The 22,090-nt window shown below is 47.2% G+C and overlaps 1 protein-coding gene across 1 annotated transcript in view; it reads right to left on the bottom strand.

The window, feature by feature from the left end:
- LOC136629043 (uncharacterized) overlaps positions 1–11,911 on the bottom strand; it is a 34,739-nt gene extending 22,828 nt beyond the window's left edge. The window contains exons 1-3 of the mRNA XM_066605164.1: positions 11,806–11,911; positions 5,383–5,501; positions 1,247–1,426 (exon numbers count right to left, since the gene is read on the bottom strand). Coding sequence (XP_066461261.1) covers positions 1,247–1,426; positions 5,383–5,460 — 258 coding nt within the window. The 5' untranslated portion in view covers positions 5,461–5,501; positions 11,806–11,911. The remainder of the gene's footprint in view (positions 1–1,246; positions 1,427–5,382; positions 5,502–11,805) is intronic.
- Positions 11,912–22,090: the final 10,179 nt, after the last annotated feature.

The following is a 22,090-nucleotide window of genomic DNA, read 5'->3' as shown; positions in this document are numbered from 1 at the left end:
AATAAAACTGGAGACTGGGCAGTCATGGAAGTGTGACAATGTTGAGGGGGCTTCCTGTGACTTTTTTTTGTGTGCGGTCGAGCATTATCCTGCTGCCTCTTGGAAACTGTCGTGAGAGGAACACATGTGGCTGCAGGATGTCCTGAACATATCGCTGAGCTGTCATTGTCCCTCATACCACTACTAGGGGTGACCGACTGTCGTATGCGACAGCCTCTAGACCATCACACCAGCAGGGGGCAGTGTGCCACTCCACAGCAAAGGCAGGTTTAAGGCGCTCACCTGGAGGTCTCCAAACACGAACACGGCCATCATCAGTGCCCAAACTAAACCTGAATTGTCACTGAAGACAACCCGGTTCCACTCTGTAGCAGTCCAGTTTGACAGTGAAACCAAATGTGCTTCAGCCATGCATCCGGAAATGCTTCTGACAAACCCAGGTTTAATGATAGTGCCATATGGCGGACAACAAAATTACTGGAGCTGCTCGTGCTTGTTAGAAGATCCTCTCTACAGGTGGTCTGTAGGGGGCGTCCAGAGCCCGGTCACCTCGTGCACCTTCACACATCCACTGCTCCCAACACCTCCTAACAGTCTGGTCAGACGCCCCTCTCTACTAGTGGTCTGTAGGGGGCATCCTGAGCCTAGTCAGCTTGTTGGCCCTCACACATCCACTGGTCCCAACACCTCATACCAGTACAGTCAGAACGGTCTGGTGGGGGAAAATTTGTCGATACGACCATCCAGCTTCTCACATCCCAATAATGCGCCCTCTCTCAGACCCTGGTAACGGGGTGAAATCTCTTCTCTGTGTTATAGAGGCGTCTAGTGGCCAACAATCTCTACACAAGCGGAAGAAAAGGTCACTACACACAAGGAGCCTCTGAGAGCCTCTTACAGGGGGAAACCAGTTTTAGGGCCTCCGGTGACAAGACTGTTCATCTAATCACCACAACTCTCATCATCTACAGATCTGTCTGAGATGGAACTGAATGACGGATTTTGCAGTAAAATGACAACTTCTTCTGGGGGCCGGAGTGTTTGTGACAGAGTGTAATAAAGGTTGTTTTATATGTGACTGGTGCTTTATGCATAAAAGAGTGCTAAATACTCCCACTTCTCTATGGAGAAATACACAGCAACATCCTGACACCTTATAGGAACCTGACAACACAATATACAGTCATCACCCAGAAGCCTCCAGTGCTGTTACTGTATAATGTCCCAGCATTCCCTGCAGCGTCACCTCTCCAGTCAGCAGCTCAATCATCTTGTTGGTGAGTTCTAGAATCTTCTGTACATTGATGTCCTCATGTATCAGGGGGTGAGGTGGTGGCCCCGAGATTGGGCTCAGGGGTCTTCCCCATCCATCACACACAGGGGCCCGACAGCCAGCACTAGAGGTCTTCTTCACTACTGTGTAATCCTGTATATGGGGAGACATTAATAAATATCACTACAGACATTTCTAGAGTCCATCACCTCTCCAGTGACATCATCTGTTATTACCATAGATAAGAATGATGTAATGTGAAATCACTAGAATCTCTCCAGTGACATCATCTGTTATTGCCATAGATATGAATTGAGTAATGTGAAATCACTAGAACCTCTCCAGTGACATCATCAGATTCTCTCCCCTCCAGTTGTACAGAAAGAGTGTAGTCCTAGGTTATATCTGGCTAATTGTCAAAGACAAAAAGATGGCCTAATGGTTATACCCTGCTGAAAGAGAATAATAAAAAATTATAAACTTTATTGACATATATCCAAAACAGACAAAGACACTTTACAAATTAAGGAATAGGTGGCTGAACTAAATCCTTACCGAGTCCATAAAAAAACTAAAAATATGTATTGCTAATCAGGCTGTGAGGACAATTGTCTTAAGCCACTAATATAAATCAGACAGCATGCAGGGTTTGGGGAAATGATGTTGGCAACCAATAATGGGGTGCACAGGGTGTCAGTTACTAGAGGCGCTATAAAAGCAGGAGACTTCTAGGCTTCCAGTGAACTGCTATGCCGATTATGCATCAATCACATTAGTGACAGAGGCTGGAGACGTCAGAGAGGTCTTTGCTAGACAACAAAAGATGGCCTCAATACCTAGCTACCTATAATCATTATTTGCCTACTAGAGTGATCCCTAGACCTATTCTAAATTATTTTCTTTTACCTCCTTTTCCTGTCATGTCGAATTTGTACACCTTGCCCAAAATTCATAAGAACTTACAACGCCCACTGGGTCGGCCTACAGTCTCGAGTAGGGGTTAGTAGCACAACAACGTTTCGCGGTTTCTGAATAAGGTGTTACGTCAATATGCGGCGGAGGCGACATCATGTATTAAAGATACGTCTGACTTTTTAGTCAAGTTACGACAAATAACTATTGACGAGGGGGCAATTTTGGGATCATTCGATGTCTCCTCTTTGTACACAATGATTCATCACAAGAGAGGGTTGATGGCTGCCACTACCTCTCTGTTTCTGATTTATCTAATGGATGTGTGGAATTTATTCTAACTTTGCTTTCTTTGGTACTTACTAACAATTTTTTCATGTATGGGGACCGTTATTTTAGGCAAAAACAACGCACAGCGATGTGATCGAACATGGCCCCAACCTATGCAAATATATTCATGCGACACTTTGAGAAAATGCTTCTGTGTACCTCCCCATCCTGGACTAAGGTCCAGGTACGGTGGAGGTACATAGATGACGTTTTTGTCATTTGGAAGGGTTCTATGAATGAATTGAGGGAGTTCCACAGGGAACTCAACGGTTTTTTACCGGAGTTACAATTTACATTAGTAGCCTCTGAAGTTTCGATACAGTTTTTGGACGTTTTGGTGATGAAGCAGGATAAGGGTTTAAAGACAGATCTTTTTTCAAAACCCACAGACCGAAATAATCTCTTACACCATACTAGTTGTCATCCGCCAGCCATGATACAATCACTGCCCAGGAACCAGATGCTCAGGGTAAGACGGGTGGTAGATGAGGAATTTCTAGACCATCGCCTTGACCTTATTTGTAAGAAATTTACTCAAAGGGGTTACCCTAGCGAGTTGATTACTCAACACAGAATTAGGGCCAAACAGTTAGATCGTGAGTCGATATTGACTCCCACTCCGAAGACACGATCTAATCCGCGTATTCTGGTCGTGTCGACATATGGACCACACTGTAACAGAATTAAACAAATCATCAATAAATATTGGTATTTGTTGGCTGGGTGCCACCCTGAGATTGGTGAATATATAATTCCCCACCATGATGGCATACAGAAGGGGACAGAGTCTCAAAGATCAGTTAGTACGAACAATGGGACATGTGGAGTCATCTAACGTCCACTCACTCCTGTGAGGAATGGCAACTTTCCCTGTTTAGGTTGTGCGGTATGCAATAATGTCACCAAAGGGGACAGTTTTACACAGCCACGTACAGGGAAACAATACCCAATAAGAGGATGGTTCAGCTATTGGTCTACATATGTTCTTTATATTATCAGTTGCCCGTGTGACCTTCTATATGTGGGCGAGTCCACGACTGAAATCCGCAAAAGAATCGTGAATCATAAGAGTAACATCAGAACGCGAAAATTGGATCTGCCGATCCCTAAGCATTTCATTGATCAAGGCCACACGGTGAGCCAATTGCGCTTTAGAGTAATCAATACAGTGGGAGCGAATCGGAGGGGTGGTGATAGAGAACGTCAGTTGAAGCTATTAGAAGCCAGGTGGATCTTTGAACTCGATGCACTGGCTCCTAAAGGGTTGAATATTGAGTACAACCCTCTTTTATACATCCCTTAATGATACTGATAATGGGTAGTTTTTGAGTGTAAGTGGTTCTAAGTTATTCATATTGGTATATGTACGTACTTGCATTTTGTTTTTGTTTTTAACCCTAATATTTGTGTTATTTGTTTTTATTTTAGATAAAAAGGGCGTGGACCAGAGGGCGTGGATGCAGGGATTACTATCCTCTTATGGAATAATGTTATTGAATTTCACGATGAAAATTATATACTGATAATTTGTTGGATTGGATAGTGATGTGATCCAGTATATATGTTCAATCTTTTGGTTGACATTAATAAACGACACTTTCGAAATGCATTTCGCTTGTAGCATGTCTGAGGTGCCGCGTTGATTTACTCTGGACAATATAAAAAAAGAGGGTCTTTACAACAATATGGTTAATCTAGGTCTAAATTGCCATCAGATTGAAATATAGATATGCAGCACTGGGCTGGGTCCCTGCGGGATGAGTGAATAAGTATTAATTTGTGAGTGGCTAAGATTTCTGGAAATTCAAAACCCCTAATATGCATGGTTTTACAAAGAGTTGGTTATGGTGCAGAGTCTATTGGGTCAAATTAATGGGCATGCAATAGTTAGCCTACACCCATTTCAACTGACGTTGGGGGAGGTCGGGTCGGCCTGAGTGACCTCGGAGGGGGGTGTGATTTAGATGGATGGTTCGCGCATGCACAAATGATGGAGAGCCGGTGTGACTCCGGTGAGGATCACAAAAACTATGGGAAGTCTCATGCTGAGGTGAGTAACCCACGCATGCGCCTGAGCGGTAGCACGCCTGAAATGGATCCCCCGATGACGTAGCAGAGGGATATGTCGCGCGAGGTGAGGCGAATCCCGCGCATGCGCCCTGGGGTCCCATGAACGCCGATACCAGGTGGCACGCTATGCTACAGTGGAATGCGATTAGTAAACCATGGTATTACACCTATATCCCTCTCCTGGCTCCACCAATCGTTGTGGTTGGTTTATTGCTGACCTAATAGTATGTTGATTGTTATGTGTATCATATGGGGGTGGGCTTGGTGTACTTATAAGGAAGTGATGATGTGTACGTTGTATGGACTTGACAAAGACCACTGTTTTACGTGGTCGAAACGTTGTCTGCTATGTTCTGGGCACAATAAAGTTTTTTGCTTAAAGAATATCCCTGAATGTTGCTCCATAGCATAGATAAGAATGATGTAATGTGACATCAGAATCCCACCCCCTCCAGTGAGATCATCTGTTATCACCATAGATAAGAATGATGTAATGTGAAATCATCAGAATCTCTCCCCTCTCCAGTGACATCATCTGTTATTACCATAGATAAGAATGATGTAATGTGAAATCATCAGAATCTCTCCCCTCTCCAGTGACATCATCTGTTATTACCATACAAAAGAATGATGTAATATTACATCAGAATCACCCCCTTCCAGTGACTTCTACTGTTATTAGCATAGATAAGAATGATGTAACTTGACATCATCAGAATCTCTCTCCTCTCCAGTGACATCATCTGTTATTACCATAGATAAGATTGATGTAATGTGACATCATCAGAATCTCTTACCTCTCCAGTAAGCTGGAAGAGTATCTCTAGGGTGAGATCTAATACACTTTCTGCCATCTTGCTTCTCTCCTTCTCCATCCTTAACAAGTTAATCAGTTTTTTTTTTATATTGCAGGGACCTGAATGGAAAGACAAGGTAATGTGAAAAGAACATAAAAATCGCATGTAAAAATTAGTATAATACAATTCTTGGAGTCGAGGCAAACATGCTCTATGCCACACAGTCTAAGCCAAACAATATAAAAGCAGATGCCACCAATCATGGAAACATCACTTGTGATCGCTTAGACTGCACTGTAATCACTATTGCTGGAGATGACTGCATCCAAAACTGGTATCCATAACATGGTGGCTGCATTACTTATAGGTATACTAGAGCTGAGCTGCTGTATCTAAGTCCACTGTGTCTGAGAAGACTGTTAGAAAGGTTGCTTTACAGAATATGTACAAATTCTCTTGGTGGGGCATACTCTGAGTTTTGCTCTGGGGCCCCCAAGTTCTATGTACACCCCTGATATAGGAAGTCATTTCCCAGAGAACACTTTTTATAAAACGTGTAACTTTATTATTTATTCCTAAAAGACATAGAACGTAGGGCACAAGTTTGTGACGTAGGGCATTACGACAAACAGTCAAACACCTTATCCCGGCGACAAAACTTAGGCAGACCTAAAGACATAACACAAAAATATTGCTGAGACCAATCATCAGTTGGACCTCTGCCGTGTAGATGCCTCACTACAGTAGACGATAGATGGCTGTATATAGATAGATAGAGAGCGAGAGATAAGAAACGGAGAGAGCGAGAGCTAAAAACCGGAGAGAGCGAGAGCTAAAAACCGGAGAGAGCGAGAGCTAAAAACCGGAGAGAGCGAGAGCTAAAAACCGGAGAGAGCGAGAGCTAAAAACCAGAGAGAGCGAGAGCTAAAAACCAGAGAGAGCGAGAGCTAAGAACCAGAGAGAGCGAGAGCTAAGAACCAGAGAGAGCGAGAGCTAAGAACCAGAGAGAGCGAGAGCTAAGAACCAGAGAGAGCGAGAGCTAAGAACCAGAGAGAGCGAGAGCTAAGAACCAGAGAGAGCGAGAGCTAAGAACCAGAGAGAGCGAGAGCTAAGAACCAGAGAGAGCGAGAGCTAAGAACCAGAGAGAGCGAGAGCTAAGAACCAGAGAGAGCGAGAGCTAAGAACCAGAGAGAGCGAGAGCTAAGAACCAGAGAGAGCGAGAGCTAAGAACCAGAGAGAGCGAGAGCTAAGAACCAGAGAGAGCGAGAGCTAAGAACCAGAGAGAGCGAGAGCTAAGAACCAGAGAGAGCGAGAGCTAAGAACCAGAGAGAGCGAGAGCTAAGAACCAGAGAGAGCGAGAGCTAAGAACCAGAGAGAGCGAGAGCTAAGAACCAGAGAGAGCGAGAGCTAAGAACCAGAGAGAGCGAGAGCTAAGAACCAGAGAGAGCGAGAGCTAAGAACCAGAGAGAGCGAGAGCTAAGAACCAGAGAGAGCGAGAGCTAAGAACCAGAGAGAGCGAGAGCTAAGAACCAGAGAGAGCGAGAGCTAAGAACCAGAGAGAGCGAGAGCTAAGAACCAGAGAGAGCGAGAGCTAAGAACCAGAGAGAGCGAGAGCTAAGAACCAGAGAGAGCGAGAGCTAAGAACCAGAGAGAGCGAGAGCTAAGAACCAGAGAGAGCGAGAGCTAAGAACCAGAGAGAGCGAGAGCTAAGAACCAGAGAGAGCGAGAGCTAAGAACCAGAGAGAGCGAGAGCTAAGAACCAGAGAGAGCGAGAGCTAAGAACCAGAGAGAGCGAGAGCTAAGAACCAGAGAGAGCGAGAGCTAAGAACCAGAGAGAGCGAGAGCTAAGAACCAGAGAGAGCGAGAGCTAAGAACCAGAGAGAGCGAGAGCTAAGAACCAGAGAGAGCGAGAGCTAAGAACCAGAGAGAGCGAGAGCTAAGAACCAGAGAGAGCGAGAGCTAAGAACCAGAGAGAGCGAGAGCTAAAAACCAGAGAGAGCGAGAGATAAAAACCAGAGAGAGCGAGAGATAAGAACCAGAGAGAGCGAGAGATAAGAACCAGAGAGAGCGAGAGATAAGAACCAGAGAGAGCGAGAGATAAGAACCAGAGAGAGCGAGAGATAAGAACCAGAGAGAGCGAGAGATAAGAACCAGAGAGAGCGAGAGATAAGAACCAGAGAGAGCGAGAGATAAGAACCAGAGAGAGCGAGAGATAAGAACCAGAGAGAGCGAGAGATAAGAACCAGAGAGAGCGAGAGATAAGAAACAGAGAGAGCGAGAGATAAGAAACAGAGAGAGCGAGAGATAAGAAACAGAGAGAGCGAGAGATAGAAAGAACTCTTATAACTTCCAGCCCAAGGTAGATCATTATCTGAGTATCGGCTTATTATTTGAGGGAATCAAAGGAAGAGAGTCCTGTTAGGGACCTTACAAGTAGTTATACTGGGTGAACAATACTTGTCAATAGCTTGAGTTGATAGCTCTCCACGCGTTTCACCACGTAGGGATGTGGATCTTCAGAATGTTTTTAGAGCTAATTGCAAGAAGAGGAGGGTTATAAATGACGGGTCTCTTACGTAACAGACTGTCAAGATAAAGTCCAGGTACTTCAGTAAGTGGGACAATGGTCCGTCAGATGCAATCCTCGCCCTCTAGTAAATCCTCAAGAGGATAAAAGATGACCCTCTGATGAGTTATTAAGCATCGGCAGATTTTTAAAGTTCCACGGGCGGTTCCATGGATAACCATATAGACTTTAATCGCCACTTCTGTGAAATATGATATAGTTAGTCATGATTAACCCCCAAAGCACCTGTGCATATTTCTAGCATTAGCAGCCAGTGCCACAGCTATGACCGTTGCCCCATTACAGGCCGTCGCCGGATGTCCTACAATAACGGAGGCGCTGACAGCTCGCAGCGCCACAATATAAGAGTATCAGTTTATCCATACACTTCGAGGTGGAAACTGGAGGTAAAACTATACATTGTCGGAAGCCACGCCCCTAAACCACACCCTCTACCTAAACCACACCCTCTTAGCTTTGGGCTGCATTTGTTGGGGACAAAGTTGGCAATCCTAGCCCAAGGTGAGTTGCTACTGAAGGGGTTAACCCTTAGCTCACTCTGCTATGTCTGCAATTACAACTGACTTTATAGGGTGCAGATGGTCCTCCCCCTCCCCCCCCCCCCCCCGTCATGTGACTGACCGGTTTAACTTTCACTCAAGTAAATTTAGTTGGTTTTTTTTTCAGATTTTTCTGTAAAACAGAATGTAATCCGGTAGAAACAGACTTTTTTAAGAACAGTCTCCAAAGTAGAACAAATCACGTCACAAGTTCTTTGCGGCATTGCACTTAGGGGGGGGGGGGGAACCTGCGATCGTGATCCACGGCAAAACACAGGCATTAGAGGGCATGAACTTTCGATTTTTCATTCCCACTCATGGATACGGAATTGTGTAATCTGCGAGCAGAAAAAAAAATTGCAGCTTGTTCCATTTTGCTGCGGACAGCCTCCATTGAAGTCAATGGAGGAGGCCACCCCGCAGCCCATCTGCAATTAACATTACTTATGGGCTGCGGATACCCGGGTCATCGCTATGTGACAGTGCGGAAAATACAAACAGTGGAAATAAAACCTTACTGTGTATGACCACCGGCGAGCCGCCGCACTCCTCTCTGCTAAATCTGCACCATTGATACATTATTGTTGCTTTCAACTGTTCTATGTCTATGGCCGGCTGACGCCCCCTACACTCAACAGACACCGCTCCCTACTGATCCACCTCGATCTCTTTGCAGCGTTTGACACTGTTGACCATAAATTCCTCCTCAGTATGCTTTGCTCCTTAGGCCTAAAGGACACTGCTCTCTCCTGGCTCTGCTTCTACCTATCCGACCGCCCGTTCAGTATATTCTTTGCTGGCTCTACCTCCCTGTCCCCTTGCTGTTGGGATCCCCTAGGACTTGGTCCTCGGCCCTCTCCTCTTCCCCTTGCTGTTGGGATCCCCCAGGGCTTGGTCCTTGGCCCCCTCCTCTTCCCCTTGCTGTTAGGGTCCCCCAGGGCTCAGTCCTCGGCCCCCTCCTCTTCCCCTTGCTGTTGGGGTCCCCCAGGGCTTGGTCCTCGGCCCCCTCCTCTTCCACTTGCTGTTAGGGTCCTCCAGGGCTCAGTCCTCGGCCCCCTCCTCTTTCCCTCACTGTTGGGGTCCCCTATGGCTTGGTCCTCGGCCCCTTCCTCTTCCCCTTGCTGTTGGGGTCCCCCAGGGCTCGGTCCTCGCCCCCTCCTCTTCCCCTTGCTGTTGGGGTCCCCTATGGCTCGTTCCTTGGCCCCCTCCTCTTCTCCATGTACACAGCCCCTATTGGACAAACCATCAGGAGATTTGGCTTTCAGTACCACCTCTACATTGATGATACCCAGTTATACACCTCTTCCAGTGACATCACAGTGCCGGTCCTCCAAAATGCCACCGACTGTCTGCCCGCTATCTCTAACACTATGTCCTCTCTCTACCTAAAAGTGAACGTCTCAAAAACTGACCTCCTGGTGTTTCTGCCCTCCACTAACCGACCTCCTCCTGACATCTCCATCTCAGTGTGTGGCACCATAACTCCTAGACAACACGCCCGCTGCCTTGGGGTCATATTTGACTCCGATCTCTCCTTTACCCCCTACATCCAATCTCTCACCCGGACATGTCAGCTGCAGCTCAAAAACATCGCTAGAATCCACCCTTTCCTCACCGTTGACACGCTAAAAACCCTCACTGTTGCCCTCATCCACTCTCGGCTCGATTATTACAACTCGCTGCTGATCGTTACATCCCCCCCCCCCCCCCCCGCACCAGACTCTACCCCCTTCAATCCATCCTGAATGTGGCAGCCAGGCTCATCTTCCTGTCCAACCGCTACTCGGATGCCTCTGCCCTGTGCCGGTCACTGCACTGGCTGCCCGTCAAATACACACTCACTACCCTCATCCATAAAGCCCTCCACAGTGCAGCGCCGCCCTACATTGCCTCCATCTCAATCCATCACCCAGTCCAGGCTCTTCGCTCTGCAAACGAAACCAGACTGAGCGCCCCTTTAATTCGAACTTCTCATTCCCACCTCCAAGACTTCTCCAGAGCAGCACCGGTCCTCTGGATGGCGCTACCCAAAACTTCAGGTGTGCTCTAAAAACGCATCTCTTCAGGGAGGCATACCACATCCCCTAAACTAAACCCCTCTTTATTCCCCCTGACAACATGCTCCCTGTCCTACCGACTGCAATCCCTGCCAGCTGCCATAACCACCCCCTGCAATCACACCGATTTAACTGCTATACAGCCTGACCATTGTCTGTGTCTATAGCATCCCTCACTCTCCAGCCCGCCATACCGGGGGCGCATCTCCAGCCCCTTTACCTTCTGTATCCCCCTATTATCTGTAGTATGTAAGCCTGTTGGAGTCTTTCCCAACACCCCCCCCCCCCCACCGTCTCCATCAGCTGATTACTACATGGAACCGTGGTGTTATTTCTGTCCCCCCTGCAAGCGCTGCGGAATATGTTGGCGCCATATAAGTAAAGATGATTATCCGCAATACAGAGAAATCGGGAATGCAGGGTGGCCGGCCAGGAATCCCACCCCCGTGTGAGCCTGGGTTGAGGGTCTAATATCCCAAAACTACAGCGTTGCGCCAAATAAGCAAAAAGACGTATTTCTAGAAAAACCAAAGTAAAACTCACGACGTTACACAAGAGTCAGACGCCCCCTACAGGCGGCAGCACACGCGTGTATGTGGGGACGTCCGTGTTAGAGGGGTTGGAACAACATTGCACAGGATAGGGTATAACTACCGGAAAGTTGGGGGTCTTATTGATGAGACCCCCGCAGGTCTCCAGAATGTCCCCATGTGCCCGTCACTGTAACACTGCACGAGCGTATGGCGGGGGGGGGGGTCTCCACACAGCGAGCCGTAACACCATTTAGGGTCCATCTAACATATGACGTGTTTCTGGAGGGCCTGAGGACATCAGCCCTGCCATCTGTAACCACGGCGCTCGTCATACATAACCGACGGCATATTTGTCTGCAGATCGATACAATTACACCGCCTATGACCGGAAGGTTGCAAGTTCGATCCCCGCTTGATTCAGGTAGCCGGCTCAAGGTTGACTCAGCCTTCCATCATTCCGAGGTCGGTAAAATGAGAACCCAGCTTGGTGGCGGTGGGGGGGGGGGGGTAATAAATAATAATTACCTGAAAGCGGTGCGGAATAAGTTGGCGCTATACAAATAACAAGATTTTTATTTTAGGGAGTTAAGTGCTCCTGTCCCCCACCCCCGGGCCAGATAAACGGGCGACCGGGATCAAGGGAACCGCCAAGCGACTGCACCACGTCCACAGAGACTTGAGATACAGGAGCAGTCCGACCGCCTCACCGTCAGCGCCGGGAGCCCAACACACAGCCGCAGGACAGCCACTTATCACCCCGACGGGAGGACAGCCAGACCAGCCGGACAGCAGCCGTGTGCTTCCAGGACCTGTGATGACATCACCATCATGTGACCACCAGTGTGGGAGGAGTCAGCGATCACATGACAGGGAGGGGAAGATCTCTGGATTCACAACTCAGCTCTGCTGTGCTGGAGAAGCTAAAAGGAACAGAATGTAGCAGAGCTGTGTGTGTGATGTGCGGGGGTCAGGATTAGAGATGAGCGAACGTACTCGGTAAGGGCGATTTCGCAATCGAGCACCGCGATTTTCGAGTACTTCACTACTCGGGTGAAAAGTACTCGGGGGCGCTGTGGGTGAGCGGGGGGTTGCAGAGGGGAGTGGGGGGGAGAGAGAGCTCCCACCTGTTCCGCGCTGCTACCCCCTGCTACACCACGCCCCGCCCCACAGCGCCCCCGAGTACTTTTCACCCGAGTAGTGAGGTACTCGAAAATCGCAATGCTCGATTGCGAAATCGGCCTTACCGAGTATGTTCGCTCATCTCTAGTCAGGATGAATGGAGTAGAGCTGGGTGTGTGATGTGTGGGGTCAGGATGGATGGAGTAGAGTTGTGTGTGTGATGTGTGGGGGTCAGGATGGATGGAGTAGAGCTGTGTGTGTGATGTGTGGGGGTCAGGATGGATGCAGTAGAGCTGTGTGTACGTGATATGTGGGGGTCAGGATGGATGGAGTAGAGCTGTGTGTGCGTGATGTGTGGGGGGTCAGGATGGATGGAGTAGAGCTGTGTGTGCGTGATGTGTGGGGGGTCAGGATGGATGGAGTAGAGCTGTGTGTGTGATGTGTGGGGGTCAGGATGGATGGAGTAGAGCTGTGTGTGTGATGTGTGGGGTCAGGATGGATGGAGTAGAGCTGTGTGTGTGATGTGGAGGGGGCAGGATGGATGGAGTAGAGCTGTGTGTGATGTGTGGGGGTCAGGATGGATGGAGTAGAGCTGTGTGTGTGATGTGTGGGGGTCAGGATGGATGGAGTAGAGCTGTGTGTGATGTGTGGGGTCAGGATGGATGGAGTAGAGCTGTGTGTGTGATGTGTGGGGTCAGGATGGATGGAGTAGAGCTGTGTGTGTGATGTGTGGGGGGTCAGGATGGATGGAGTAGAGCTGTGTATGTGATGTGCGGGGGTCAGGATGGATGGAGTAGAGCTGTGTGTGATGTGTGGGGGTCAGGATGGATGCAGTAGAGCTGTGTGTGATGTGTGGGGGTCAGGATGGATGGAGTAGAGCTGTGTGTGTGATGTGTGGGGGTCAGGATGGATGGAGTAGAGCTGTGTGTGTGTGATGTGTGGGGGTCAGGATGGATGGAGTAGAGCTGTGTGTGATGTGTGGGGGTCAGGATGGATGCAGTAGAGCTGTGTGTTTGATGTGTGGGGGTCAGGATGGATGCAGTAGAGCTGTGTGTTTGATGTGTGGGGGTCAGGATGGATGCAGTAGAGCTGTGTGTGTGTGTGATGTGTGGGGGTCAGGATGGATGCAGTAGAGCTGTGTGTGTGATGTGTGGGGGTCAGGATGGATGGAGTAGAGCTGTGTATGTGATGTGTGGGGGTCAGGATGGATGGAGTAGAGCTGTGTGTGATGTGTGGGGGTCAGGATGGATGGAGTAGAGCTATGTGTTTGATGTGTGGGGGTCAGGATGGATGCAGTAGAGTTGTGTGTGTGTGTGTGACGTGTGGGGGTCAGGATGGATGCAGTAGAGTTGTGTGTGTGTGATGTGTGGGGGTCAAGATGGATGGAGTAGAGCTGTGTGTGTGATGTGTGGGGGTCAGGATGGATGGAGTAGAGCTGTGTGTGTGATGTGTGGGGGTCAGAATGGATGGAGCAGAGCTGTGTGTGTGTGATGTATGGGGGTCAGGATGGATGGAGTAGAGCTGTGTGTGTGATGTGTGGGGGTCAGGATGGATGGAGTAGAGCTGTGTGTGTGATGTGTGGGGGTCAGGATGGATGGAGTAGAGCTGTGTGTGTGATGTGTGGGGGATCAGGATGGATGGAGTAGAGCTGTGTGTGTGATGTGTGTGGGGTCAGGATGGATGGAGTAGACCTGTGTGTGTGATGTGTGGGGGTCAGGATGGATGGAGTAGACCTGTGTGTGTGATGTGTGGGGGTCAGGATGGATGGAGTAGACCTGTGTCTGTGATGTGTGGGGGTCAGGATGGATGGAGTAGACCTGTGTGTGTGATGTGTGGGGATCAGGATGGATGGAGTAGAGCTGTGTGTGTGATGTCTGGGGGTCAGGATGGATGCAGTAGAGCTGTGTGTGTGATGTCTGGGGGTCAGGATGGATGCAGTAGAGCTGTGTGTGTGATGTCTGGGGGTCAGGATGGATGCAGTAGAGCTGTGTGTGTGATGTCTGGGGGTCAGGATGGATGCAGTAGAGCTGTGTGTGTGATGTCTGGGGGTCAGGATGGATGCAGTAGAGCTGTGTGTGTGATGTCTGGGGGTCAGGATGGATGCAGTAGAGCTGTGTGTGTGATGTGTGGGGGTCAGGATGGATGCAGTAGAGCTGTGTGTGTGATGTGTGGGGGTCAGGATGGATGCAGTAGAGCTGTGTGTGTGATGTGTAGGGGTCAGGATGGATGCAGTAGAGCTGTGTGTGCGTGATGTGTGGGGGTCAAGATGGATGGAGTAGAGCTGTGTGTGTGATGTGGGGGGGGGGGGTCAGGATGGATGGAGTATAGTAACAACCTAGCCTTGGGGCTAGCCCAAACAATCTCGTAGGGAGATAATGCATGATCCCCCCTGGGTTCATATCTAACACTGTATAAGGCTATTGGATGACAGTCTTTCCAAAGTGGCGTCATTTTTAAGTATCTTACTTTTAGCGTGCCACTACGTCTCTCCACCTTTCCACTACTCTAAAGATGGTAGAGTATGTAAAAGGCCTGGGATACACCCAGAGCAGACATGACATGTTACATTCACCTGCGAAGTTTATACCTCTGGTGACTCTGAATCACTTCTGGTACCCCATATTCACAGTTTACCTCGTTCATGAGCTTCTTTGCGGTTACCTACTTGTTTGCCTTGGTAACAGGGTCGGCCTCCAACCTGCAAAAGACATAAACAACAACAAGCACGTATTCATACTTCCCAACAAGTGGGAGCTTAACGTAGTCAATTTGCAATCCCTGAAATGGGTAGAGTGGTCCTGGCAAGTGTGATGTGGCAAATTTACTTCTGCCCTGACTCACCTATGGCATAGATCATGCTAAACTGGACAAATGATGCAGCAGCTACAGAGAACCCAGAAGTCGCCCGTCCTCTTTCAAGCGTCATCGTCATTGCTGCTTTACTAGGTGGGTCTTTCCTTCCTTGCTGGCTTGTAACTGTAAAAGTCTTTAGCATATCAAAGTCCACGTTTTTGTCAATGTCCAAAGTTTTTACCACTGACTCATGCTGTCAGTATCTTTCTTCCACGGCTTGAGGGCCGCTGCCTTTGCTGTGCTGTTGGCGAGGGTGTCGTCTCTCGCTTCTCCAGTGTAGGAATCGGTGCGAACTCTCAACTTTGTCAGGTAGAAGTAGGGCCTCCATGCGACTCTGTACCGCTGCACCATTCTCAATTGGTTGTCCTGCTAAGGTAAAAACTGTCTGGCCTTCCATATTGGGCCGTAATCATGAGCTATGTCAGATGCATACCAGGAGTCAGTGTAAATGGTTGCCGTCTTACCTCTCGCCACTCTACTCGCCTCAGTGAGGGCCTTCCATTCCGCTTCTTGTGCTGAGACATGCGGATGCAGAGTTTCTGCTTCTAGGACATCTTGTTGTGTGACCACTGCATATCCGATGTGGAGTCATCAATCCTCACCCTGGTACCATCTGCAAAAAGCTCAACATATGCATTATCAACTGAGGTTCCGGTAACTGTTTGCATACCTGCAGTTTCTTACTGTATTAGTACTAAATAATCGTTTTTGTTTTTTTTTGTTTTTTTTTTTAAACCCAATAGCTGATCTACAACACCTAGATCATCTATGACCCAGATCACCTATGCCTCCCCCCTTTTGAACCGGAATACTCAATGGAAAAAAGAGTAATCGCGGTCAAAACTAGTACAACGTTGAAAGAGGAAACCAAGAGGCACAAAAACAAGCACTTTGTAGGTCAAGGTGACATTGTATGCAGCGAAGTCTGCGCGAAAATTTTTTTTCCAGGTCGCAGTTAGCATTTTTTTAACACAAGGGGGCGCAGCACAAGTAAAATGTTACGTCACCCAGTGTAATAGTATTTCAGGGAACGTCCAGCGTTTAACTTTCACTCTCCTGTCGGAATATAATTATAGCTTCAGTGTAGACTGACACTAGAATATACAAAAGACTTAGGGAAAAAACTAAAGAATACGGATGAATTAACATCCTACTCTGGGCAATTCAGTCCCTCTTTCTTCACATAAAAAGTAAAATTACTTCATCAAATTGCGTGAAAAAGTTTGCTGGGTGACTATAGTGAAATTATTCTATCTGTAGGAGCCTTCCGTAACATCATCTGTCTGAACATCCATTGGAGAAGCGGGCAGTGGAGAACAGAGCCCCTGGGAACACACCATGACAGGGCATCCCCTGTCATGGATCCCTGGCCTCGGTCCCCCATGCATCAACTCTAATCTTCCATACACTATAAACCAGCTTAGTGAATTCTCAGAGGGTAGGCAGTTATAGTCAAACTAATAGAATAAAGCCCAATTCACAGACGTGACTTATACTAAAACTATAATTTTATTAATATAAGATTAAAAAATGCGGAATAAGGGCACAACACTGACAAACATACATAGACCAGGTATAGTAGACCACTTATTGATCGTCGTGGTACCTGTGGTAACCTGGATTATGACACTCAATGGGTAATTTTTGTCTAAAATAACAGACACTCCACTGAGACAAAGATCAAAAAAGAACCCAGAGGTACAAGAAAGAAAATTATGAAGGCTCTTTTGATTATAATTATGTATGAGCCTATTAAGATCCTTTGGGTTCTTTAATTCCCAAACGGCCCCTATACAAATCGTGTCTGGTGAGTATCTATTTTATGATCCACATCGGACAATTGTAGTTTGATGTGAATACATAAATTCTGTAGGTCCTATATGGATGATCTTTAATAAGGTGCTGTAACACAATACTAGGCACCGATACTTTATGGAACACCCAAAATACACGATTTATGACAGAGCTACTACGGGTCGGTTAGAACTCGATATATTATAGTAGGAGTGTATTTTCTCCAGGTATCAGATTCAAAACTGTAGGTAGCCAGGAGAGAATATATATACAGTTGTACTTTCTCCTCTATTTGCTGAAAACAGCTGTAGGGTAATGGTGCAGTGATGGTATCTGCTTTTAATAGTTGATACGAAAAAATAGTACTTTAGACTCTACGCGTTTCACCACACGGTCATTGTGGATCATCAGGAGATATAGTACTCAAGGACTTAAGATGACAAGGTTGGATATAATGCCAGAGTATCATAATAGGTTTACAAACTAAAGTAAACGGTGGGATCTCAGCTTTGATTATAAAGCAAAACAGGTCACCCAAGATAACTCGGTGACCTATTTTAAAAGTCCAAGGAGATAAATCCTAGCTATAAATGCAAATAACTCCTGCTCTTCTAGTGAAGCTCAGCGGGCTACTTCTAGATCTGAGGGACTATGACACAATAGTCATGCGGTTAGAAGTATGCAGCAACCTGACACTAACATAAAGAAAATTGCAGCACTATGGGGGAAGACAGCAATGTGTGTCTTTTAACCCCAGTCTTAGTTGTATGCCAACAAGACAAGTGCTTCTTCTTTATAAAAATGGACCAAGGGAATGCAGCGAAGTCTGTATCCCAAATCTCAATAATAGATTTTAAGGCCAACAAGTTAGTTCAGAGCGCCCTCAGATAGTGGTTAGTGCCCTAATCCAGAAAAAAAGAGAGCTCCAACAGGAGCATAGTGGAGAGAATAACCCGTCGCCTTGATGGTAGGCTAGGGAATGAAGGTGGTCATTTCCTGAGTCAGTTATATATAAGGTAACCCCTCCCATTATGGGTTGGTCTTAGCAAGAGCCTCCAATTAGGTCGCTGAAGTCTATAAACAGTAGCCATGTGCTATAGAATGATCATCCTAATGATGCTTAATTGCATCTATGTACATCAAAGGGTAAGTATTATGTCACTATATGTTGGTACCTGGTCGCAATGGAGCGATCCTTTATTGCCGATTGTAGATCGTAGCAGATAGGTGCAAGGACGAAGATTATGGGCGTACCAGAAGCGCATGACGTTGCCAGAGGGGCGGCAATCATGCGTGTGGTGTAACCACGTAATGGAGCGTGCTTGCAGTTCAATCCAGTCCGTAGGGGGCGTGGCTGGAGCACGTCTCTCTGACGGCACGACGTACATGACGTAATGAACGTGCTTGCGGCTCAATCCCGTCCATAAGGGGCGTGGTTGCGGTGCGTCTCAATACCGGCATGGTGGAGGGGTGCCTGTGACGCCATTACGTCAGTAGACGTGCCTATGTTACTGCGCTACTGCCAGGACTTGATATACGTCAGGACTATTGCCGATAGTGCGACATAATAGTGTAGAATAACTACGGAACCAGATATAAATGGCTATTTGATTCTAGTGACATATTAGCTTTGAATTGTACATAAGGTGTATAGATAGCAACCTTCAAGGTAGGCATTTGTTTTGCTAAAGTAGCTTGTAAAAGCCCCCTAGGGGGAGAATTGATAGAGAGTATATACTGATGAAAAAAGTTCATATCTTTATATAGTGTATAAAGACTCAGTCATCATTGAAACAACGAATCGTTAGCACACTGAGATCTCATATTAAAACAATAATTATGAGTATGTTCTAGTGTCTTGCCTTTTTCTATAGACAGATATTGTACACACATATTTAAATTTGCTTAAGGATGCACATTGATACATGATGAAGGATAAAGGCTCAATTAGAGCATATGATGTTATGATGCACCGATAATGAAACATTTGCACATGCATGAGTGGAATATATAGGCCGAAGCTACGCAATATAGCGACACATAATACGTCTAGTTTAGTACAAATCGATAGACATTTTACACTGACTAATCATCATGTCTATCACAACCCTTGCACAAACGTTGAACTGTCGGAGCCAAAAAGAATATTAACTAGTTCATGCGCAAATACGCTCCGTAGCAGCGGGAGTATTTTTGCATTTAAATGCCCTGATTGATTTTCAGAGGACCCGAACGGTGGCCCACGAGATCACAGGGTGCCGTCCGTTTGCCAAGGCAGCTGGGGGCCTTCTGAAAGCCCCCAGGACTGTCACTGCTGAGTGCCTATCAAGCCATGCCTGTGGTGTGGCTTTATAGATTGCCTGTCAGATCACGGTATAATGTATTACATTATACTGCAGGAGTGATCAAACCATCGCAAGTTCTTGTCACCTATGGGAACTAAAAGAAATGAAGAATCAGTTAGAAAAAAGTTTTATAAATTATTAAGAAAAATAAAAAGTCGTACAAGTTTTAAAAAAAACAAAAACATTTTGCCATATTTACAATAAAAGACATATTTGGTGTTGCTGCATCCATAAAAATCTGATCTATCAAAGTAACGCATTATTTACCCCGCGCGGGGAATGTCGTCACCCCGGCTCCAAGAAAAAATGCAATAAAAAGCGATCAAAAAGTCATATGTACTCCAAAATAGACACTACATGACGTCCAGCAGAAAATTAGCCCTTGCACAATTTTGTTGACGCAACAATAAAAAAGGTATGGTGGTCAGAGGGTGGCGGTCAGAGGGTGGCGGTCAGAGGGTGGCGGTCAGAGGGTGGCGGCAGAAAATTATTTTATTTTTCCCACAGATATTTTATAGTTTAAAAGCAGTGCAGTAAAATAATCCATAAAGATTTGGCATCGCAGCAATCGTACCGACTCAGAATAAAGTTATCAGATCATTTTCCCCACCGTGTGGACACCGTAGAAGCAAGAGAAGCCGGCGAAGGGGAAGAACTTCCCCTCACTGAGGCGCAACTACGGTCCGTGCTGACGAGCATAGTTGCGCCTACGCTCGTCTAAAACCACCCCTAAGGGGTTAAATTCAGTAGGATCTTGTACACAGGCAGTGAATACGTATGATATATGCATAATCATTGTGTATTAGAGATGAGCGAGTATACTCGCTAAGGCACATTACTCGAGCGAGTAGTACCTTAGCCGAGTATCTCCCCGCTCGTCTCTAAAGATTCGGGGGCGGGGAGGAACGGAGGGGAGATCTCTCTCTCCCCCCCACTCCCCGCCGAAACTCACCTGTCACCCGCACCAGTCCCCGAATCTTTAGAGAGGATCGGGGAGATACTCAGCTAAGGCACTACTCGCTCATCTCTATTGTGTATTTAAGCATGAAATCAATGGGACCTTCTCGTCTTTTTTTGCACATGTGAGAAGCGCAATGAACACGTGTGCAAAAATATGCAATACTCAGCGAATACGCAGATGTGGTCTGTGAAGATACTGCATATTCCAAAGGCCAAAACAGCATACGCCCGACTGAGTGAGGCCTGTCTATTTAGGTAGGATTAGGACTTAAACACACGGGCGCATGCACAAATACGCTTTGCGCATGAACCAGTGAAAAGTTCTTTATTTTTACGGTTTACATTTTGCGCTATTGTGTGGGCAAATAAAAAAAAAAAAAGCCTAAAGATGGGTCGGGCCTTATCTGTTCTCACGGGTGTAAAAAAAATTACGTGCGAGAAATCAGCGGTTTTAATTCGTCACATTTTGTGAGCGTCAGTTGAAAATAACGCCCGCAACATGTGACAAAAACACGGACGTGTGTTGGAGGCCATCTTTACACACCTAAAGAAAATAAATGCACCCGATTCGTACGCTATCACACTCAGCAGCAGGGGGCGTATGTGTGCGTGCACCAGTCTGTTGTAGCCCTCATAAAGCAAATACGTTGTGCTGAGGCGTACGCAAAAAGGCATACGCTCGTATGAAGCCGGCCTAATTCTAAATGCTTTTGCAGTTCCGTGCGGATGATTGCTGGATTAGCAGACTTTTCAGACTATCAGATTGAAGGAATTTACTGGTACTGAAGAAATCACAAAGAATTTGGAAACAGTCAAATTTACTGAAGAGACGGAGCTGTAAGGCTGGGTTCACACGGGGCAGATTCCCGACAGAAATGTTGCGGTTTGGCCGCAGCAAAAACTGCGACATTTCCACCGCGGAAAAAGCCGTGGCGACTTTGAAGCGGCCCAGCCGCTCGCTCTTCCGCTGCGGCCGGCGCTCCCATAGAGGAGAGCGCAGCTGCAGTGTAAAAAAAAAAATAGACATGCTGCATTCGGCAACTCCGCGCCGCAGCAGCGGCTTCTGCCGGCTTAGCTGCAGCGGATTTGCCGTCCCGTGTGGTCGAGATATTTGATAAATCTCGTCCACATGGCTGGCTAATCCCAGAATAAGCGGCCGCATGCGGATTTGCCGCGGCGAAATTCTGCACAGAATTTCCGCGGCAAATCCGCCCCGTGTGAACCCAGCCTTAGTATAATTCAGGCTGGTGGTCTATCAGCCGGGCGTAAACACACGGGCGCTAATACGCTCGCCGCTACTAGTGCGTGAGCCGGGCTCATTGTTCTTTGACTATTCAAACTCTGCGCTATTGCGCAACAAGTTTTGGAAAAAAGCGTGAAGATCCGTCCTGCCCGATCTGTCCATTACGTAGAAAAACTAAGGAAAGAGAGGGCAGTCCTACGTTTTGTGGCGGGTCGTTCTAACGAGCGAGAATTCCGAGAGGGAAAACAAAACCGTTCAAATCAACAGCAGAAGCGCATCCCGGCGCTCAGACGTCTCATCAGCAACGCTGCCATCTTGCCGTGATTTTCTTGCGATATCGCGGTCGCCAGTGCGAGGGCACCCTGACTGGCACATACAGCCCGCCACAAAGTGGGTTACATGGCTGTGTATGCGTCCTCCATGCCTGAGTGGGGCCGGAATCACAAGTTTGGCGCATGTGCCTAAATTGTGGCCCTCACAGCTTTACATCGGGCTTCACTTCAGCAGCGCTGGCCAATAGTAAAGCAGCGTCTGACTACCGAAGAGTGATAGGAGGAAGACGCCATCTTGGAACACCCCGGAGGAGGTCTGTGACAGCGCAGGGAGAAAGAGCGGCAGAGTCACATGACCGCATCAAAACCAATGAGGGGAAACGGAGGGTTTTTTTCTGCTTCATTT

The sequence above is a fragment of the Eleutherodactylus coqui genome, chromosome 5 (genome assembly GCF_035609145.1).
Source record: "Eleutherodactylus coqui strain aEleCoq1 chromosome 5, aEleCoq1.hap1, whole genome shotgun sequence".
Classification (NCBI taxonomy): Eukaryota; Metazoa; Chordata; class Amphibia; order Anura; family Eleutherodactylidae; genus Eleutherodactylus; species Eleutherodactylus coqui.
This window is presented reverse-complemented; position numbering and strand designations above follow the sequence as displayed.